The sequence below is a fragment of the Balearica regulorum genome, chromosome 1 (assembly GCF_011004875.1).
Source record: "Balearica regulorum gibbericeps isolate bBalReg1 chromosome 1, bBalReg1.pri, whole genome shotgun sequence".
NCBI classification, from domain to species: domain Eukaryota; kingdom Metazoa; phylum Chordata; class Aves; order Gruiformes; family Gruidae; genus Balearica; species Balearica regulorum.
Genome location: NC_046184.1, coordinates 201,151,374 through 201,157,964, shown reverse-complemented (window position 1 = coordinate 201,157,964; position 6,591 = coordinate 201,151,374). Strand labels below are relative to the sequence as shown.

Below are 6,591 nucleotides of genomic sequence, written 5' to 3'. Positions count from 1 at the left end.
ACATCTAAAATTAGGTAGCTACACCCTGATCCAAAGCCCAGTAAAGTGAACAGAAAGGCTGCCCCTGAACTTCTGGTTCTGGGTGAGGCTAATTCATCTATACTTAGATGCCAGAATGAAAATTGCCTTGTTCAGGTCAGGTCAAAGTCATCAGCAACCACTGTTTTACTTGTCACTGGCAGTTCCTGAGGTGCTACACAGAATGCCTTTAACAAAGTAGGTGGGATGAGAAAGGAAACAGGGTAAGTATAGTGTCATCTTGACATGAGCAATCCTCTCCATGAGCAGGTACTGTGCTGCATTCGTGTCCTCTGCACACTACGTGTAAAGCTTATAGCAGGTCAAATGTTGATATACATATATATATACTTGTAAGTATCTAAGTATTAGCTGGAGCACCTCTCCTATGAGGACAGGCTGAGAGAGTTGGGCTTGTTCAGCCTGGAGAAGAGAAGGCTCTGGGGAGATCTAATTGCGGCCTTCCAGTACCTGAAGGGGCCTACAGGAAAGATGGAGAGGGACTGTTTATCAGGGAGTGTAGTGACAGGACAAGGGGTAATGGGTTCAAGCTGAAGGAGGGTCAATTTAGATTAGATGTTAGAAAGAAATTCTTTACTGTTAGAGCGGTGAGACACTGGAACAGGTTGCCCAGAGAGGTCACAGATGCCCCATCCCTGGAAGTGTTTAAGACCAGGTTGGATGATGCTTTGGGCAACGTGGTCTAGTGGAGGGTGTCCCTGCCCATGGCAGGGGGGTTGGAACTAGATGATCTTTGAGGTCCCTTCCAACCCAAACCATTCTATGATTCTATGATTCTATGAAGTATATATTAAAAAAAAAAAAAAAGGCTTGCAGATATAAAAGCGAGCCTGCATAATAAATACTTTTCATGGTACATCATTCGTAATGTGTTAGGGGCCACAAAGAAGGGATAGATCTCTGCACCTCAAAACAGGTATGGGTTAATTAAAATTATGTAAAATATGTGAATGTATGTATGAAAAGATGTAAAGTAAAGATATAGAACTGAAAGGAGGGGCTCACACACCAGAGTGTAGTCCTGCTCAGGAACCTCATGAAGTTCAACAGAGGGAAATGCCAAGTTCTGCCCCTGGGGAGGAACAACACCAGGCACCAGGACAGGCTGGGGCCAACCACCTAGAAAGCAGCTCTGCAGAGAACCTGGTGCTCATCATGGACACCAAGCTGAACATGAGCCAGCAACGGGCCCTTGCAGTAGAAGCCAAACAGCTTCCTGGGCTGCATCAGACAGAGCATTGCCATCAGATCGAGGGAGATGATCCTTCACCTCTGCTCAGCACTGGTGAGACACATCTGGAACGGTGTCCAGTGCTGGGCTTCCCAGTACAAGAGAAACGTGGATATACTGGAGAGAACCCAGCAAAGGGCCATGAAGATGATGAAGGGATTGGAGCATCTGACATATGAGAAAAGGCTGAGGGAGCTGGGACCATTCAGCCTGGAGGAGAGAAGGCTGACGGGGATCTTATCAATGTATGTACATACCTGATGGGAGGGAATGAAGAAGACAGAGCCAGACTCTTCTCAGTGGTGCCCAGTGACAAGACAAGAGGTAATGGGCACAAACTGAAATGCAGGAATTACATTTAAACATAAGAAAATGCTTTTCTACTGTGAGGGTGGTTAAGCATTGCAACAGTTTGCCCAGGGAGGCTGAAGGAGTTAAAGTCTAGTTTTAATAAAACTTTTGCCTAAAATAATTTTACTGACAAAAACAAAAGACAAATCACTGTTAGCCCAGAAGTTCTCTGGTGTTCTCGATCTTCCTTACACTGCAAAGGGCTGGAAAACGCTGGTCACATACATCACCAGAGAGCCACATCTCCTCCAGGGACTCTTTGGCAAGCAGGAAGATAATGGAGAGAGTTTGAGACTCAAGAGTCACACCAAACATCTACATTAAGGTCCCTCAAACTGGGAAATTTTGTCTGTATATGTATATTTGGCTGATGCTCTTTGACACTAATGTGTCTGTACACGTGCACAGTGCTGGCTCTTCACACCATCTGGCACTAACACTTGAATTGCCCTTTTCTTCTGTTTTAGGCAAATGACTGAGGCAAATAACTTATCTCATTCAAAATCTGCTTAAAAATTATAAAAGCCTGAAAAGAGAACCACTTGGACTGGTATTTTCACTTCTAGCAACTCATTTGGGGTGCTTTGCCTTAATCATATTGTCAAAGCTAGATGCATGTCTGGTCTCAAAAAGACTGATGGCTAAAAGTTGTGGATGGCCCAAACTCTCCAGAACATTTTCTCTTCCTATCTGAAAATTGCTACCATCACCTTGAGCTGCTGCTGAACCACTTCTGGTTCAGACAGTGAAGCCCAAACCTCTATTTTTTTCCATTGCCAGCCTGAGATGAGCCCAAACACCTCCATTCGCACCTCCTGGGCAGTGGCCATGTGCTCTGGGACTGGCAGAAAAGCCTCAGCCCTACCAGGTGGGACTGGTGCACAGAGGAGAGGTCCCCTGTGAAAGCCATGATGCACGAAAGACTCTGAAAATCTATTTTTAAGCCACAGAGAAGGTCTTATAATGCTGGATGAAGACATCGTGTTCAGCTGGGGTAGGGAATCACAGCCGGTGAAAGATGAGAATCTTTCATACTGAATTATCAAGTATTCACTGTATTTAAAAATAGCTTTTTCCATGTCCTTCTCCAGCCACTGCTGCATATCTCAGCCAAGTTTATGAACACAAACCAACTGTGTAAGTTAGTGAAAACACAGCAGCATCTGACGCAAGGTGGGCTGCAGAGAAAGGCTGCGTCCACCACTGGCAAAAGTTCATTTCAATGTCTCAGTTTTCTTGCAGAAAATTTGCCATCCCGGGAAATGCTGGAAGGAGGTTTGCTCAGTTGCAGCCAAGAGTAAACAAGAGGCAGTTTTTGTCATTGCACTGGAGTGGGGATTTCTTCACTGGGAGGATGAGTGGCACCAGCTGCAGTGGGGGTGGCTGCAAACCTGGACGGACAGCGCAAGTGACACAGGGCAACGGGTCATTTACTAGCAATCTTTAAGCAACACACAAACTTAACAAGTGGTGCTACCACATTTGCAGTATTTCCTTAAAGCCCAGGCCCAAGTCCCAGCTGTCATGGCCAGCTTTGCTCCACATAGCCATACCAGAGACCTGCCTTGGGTAACTCACAGCACAGCCCCATGGTGTTGCCCGCTCCTTGCATGCTCCCGGAGGGGAAGGAGACCTGTGTCCACAGCATGACACACAGCTAACTGCCTTCCTACAGAAAGCTGTATTTTTTTAGAAGATACTGATTCTCTGAAGCCATTACAATAACAGATGGGGAATACCTAGGAGGAGTTTAATTACCAATTTCACAAACCCAGGGACTGTGAGCTCTTCAGCCTGGCTCAAGATTTTTTAGCAGGTGACGACACCTTCACAGCAACCCAGACACACTCGTGCCTCATCCTGCCGAGGCTGACCATGGCCATGCCGTGGTACCTGGTATGCCGCAGTGGACCCCGAGGGACTGCCGCCCTGGGCAAGGCTCGCAGCAGGGCTGTGGCGCCAGCAGGCGCCTACGCCTGCAACTGACCCGGGCTCATCCCTCCAGGCACTGCTCCAGGCATAGCCTGGCCAAAAATAGGATCCTGGGAATCCCTGCCTGAAATCCAGTTTCAGAAAATGCAATTATTAACCATGCCCCTGTGGGACGGAGGTTCTCTTGGAAGTCCATGTCCACAGGCATCAACAGTGTAAGTCACTCTGGACAGAAAAGTCCAGAACCTGAACAGCTCATTCATGTGACTACACATCTGTTCAGGTGCAGGATTCCACTCTACAGCAATTTTTTTTTTGAAATACAAATAAAAATGCAGGTGGGAGGAAGAAGCAAACCACCAGATTCACATGGTGTGCTGTACCGTGGTTATCGGAAGGTCTTTCAGTGAACAGCAATCAGGCTGGGACAGGGATAAGGAATGCTACGAAATATGGGTTTACATGTTCTTTATTTAAGTGAGACAAGCCAGTGAAAATAGAGGTTTCACACTCCTTTCTGCTAAGCGAGTTTGCGCCTTTTACGCTGGTTAATTCAGACGGTTACATTGCATACTGCAGTTTTAAACCCTCGAGAACCTAACAGCGATGCCAAACAAGACGGCATGGCGGGCAGGGGTTACAGCATTGACAGCAACTACCGGAGGAGACAGTCACATAGAACAGTTCCTAAGGATCTTGCATTTTACATTTTAAAGCTGGATCACTGCAGAATAAAATAATTACACCATTATAGACCCATGACAGACATTAGCACGGGCAACAGATATGAGAGAGTAAAAAAAAAATTCACGACATCCTCAATTGACTGAAAGCTAATCACAGCGGTGTGCTGTGGGTGTTACTTATGTCTGCGGAGACACACGCTTAAATCATCTCCCAGAGTTTCTGATTGTCTTTTAGTCCTGGTAAGACTTCACAAGCAGCCACATGAGCAATACAGTAATCAGGACAATCATGAAGTTGAGGAAAAGTTCCTGTGTGGATCGTTCCATTTCTCAGGAGTAATCAGGGGAGAGCAGAGGTCAACGGGTAGAGCAAGGGGAAAACTTCAGTGACTTGCCTGGGAGCGTCCTTGAGCTCAACCTTCAGGTCACAGGCTCTTTTAAGGAAAAAGAAAAATATGTGAAGAATAGATGCATGAGGGTGGCAGGTTCAGTAGAGCTATTTCTATTGGTGAAAATAAATGTTGTTTCAGTGGCTAGAAGTTAGCAAGCACTTGGGGCAGTAAAAAGGAAAAGCTATCTCTGGCAGCTTATCACCTTCTTTGATTTCCAGCATTTGACAAGGAGCGTTCTCAGTGTCACCCCAAAATACATCGTGCAGGGGTGAGCAGTCCTTGGAAATTAATGCTGCTTTGTACATGCATTTTCAAATAAATAATGCCCAAGCCCCTTTTATTACTTTTAAAAGATATACATTGTAAATATACTGTTAAATTTCTTTACATTCTTATATTTGTGTAGTTTAGGGTATTTTTAAGAAACTAGGTGCAAACTATTACCTTATAAAGAAAAACTAATAAAACTGAATTATTTATGCTATCACTAAAAGCACAAGGAGAACCTTAGGTTAGACATTTTCATTTCTGAAGAACTTCATAAATTGTGTGAGTTAATCCTTTGGATGAAATAGCATTTTCTCAAGCACCTTCTGACCTTCCTGCACTTTCAAGCTGCTATAGATCTTTTACTTCAGAAATCCAATTCAAGTTGTATTTGAAAACTTTTCTGTTTGGTTTTTTATTTATTTACTTTATCACAGCAAGTTTTGAATTTTACATGTTCTTGGAGTTCATGCAGAGAAATGAGAATAATTTATCACGAATATCATGCACTAATCCCATCTGTATGCCATATAAATAAAATTAAAAACCTTTAAACAAATGAGACATAAACTCAAGACAGAGAATTTCAGCCACACAACCACAATCTTAGCAGAGAAGCCAGATTAGGCTGTAACATCTATGGTGCAAACAAGAGAAGCTTTGGGACCATACCAGCACAAAGACAGAGAGTTTAAATAGAAACTGCTTTAGTTTGCAGATTAAATATTAAAAGCCCAGTGCATGCAGTTAACAAATTCCTACATTCCCAAGTTGTTTTGCCAGCCTCCTATGTCCTTGCACAAGAGAAAATCTGACCTAATGAGTAAGCCAAGTTTTTTACCTTGAGAAGATAAATGGAGCCCAGTGGTTCTGCCTCTGGGCTTTGGGTCACTGCAGATATTATTTCCCTCCAAGCTTCTGCCTATCTCCCACTCGGTCTGGACGCCCCGTCCCTGTGTGGGAACTGAAGTAGGCTGAGGGAGGAGAGCAACAAGTGCATTTGGCAACCCAGGTGCTGACATCACCCCCAAAATATTTTAAAAGGGCTAAGCTGGGCTGCAGGATTTGGTTAAGGCTGTTTATGCAATGGGCTCTGCGGGTTAATTTCCTTCTTTTAGTTCTTCTGGCATGGTGCTGTGCTAAGAGCAGGGCTGTGTGCAGCCCGTGGGACTCAATGGGATTTGACAGAGAATTTCTTTTGGCCCGCTGGTGTCTTCACCCCCAATGTGGGGAAAAGAAAAGGAAAGAAAGAGCCACTTGTGCAGGAGTCTGTGTGCAGATTTCAGGATCTCTGAAGATCATTTCCAGTGTATGGAGCCCTGACCACACAGTTACCTTCTTAAATACATTACACCTATTGCCGTCCTACATACCTATAGTCCCCACAGCTGCTTGTGTTCATATGCATTTAAAACAAAGTGAATAGGAACAAAATATTCTTTGCATTTACATACAGACTACTGAAATCTGGGATCATTTGCTGGGTAGAAAAGTTTGGAACTAGGAGGTCTGAAAAGCACAATTCATTGCTTTAAAGAGCCACTGACTCACCTGCATGCTGTTCCCTCATTGATTTTCAGTGCTGATGTTAATGCTCCATCTGCCTGAGCATACAGAGAAGTATTTCTGCCACCCCGCAGCGTTTCTTCCCAGAAAACACACTGCTCTGTGGCCTAGATAGCTGTAATCCCCA

At 44.5% G+C, this 6,591-nt stretch overlaps 1 protein-coding gene across 1 annotated transcript; it reads right to left on the bottom strand.

Moving 5' to 3' along the window:
- Window positions 1–4,006: 4,006 nt before the first annotated feature.
- On the bottom strand, window positions 4,007–5,878 carry SLN (sarcolipin). The gene is made up of 2 exons (XM_075742971.1): window positions 5,740–5,878; window positions 4,007–4,673 (listed from the first exon to the last, which is right to left on the bottom strand). The coding sequence occupies exon 2, from the start codon at window positions 4,564–4,566 to the stop codon at window positions 4,471–4,473; it is 96 nt and encodes a 31-aa protein (XP_075599086.1). The 5' UTR covers window positions 4,567–4,673; window positions 5,740–5,878; the 3' UTR covers window positions 4,007–4,470.
- Window positions 5,879–6,591: the final 713 nt, after the last annotated feature.

Bases quoted from the DNA above. Each gene is read 5' to 3' on its own strand.
- SLN (XM_075742971.1), bottom strand. From the start codon at position 4,566: ATGGAACGATCCACACAGGAACTTTTCCTCAACTTCATGATTGTCCTG.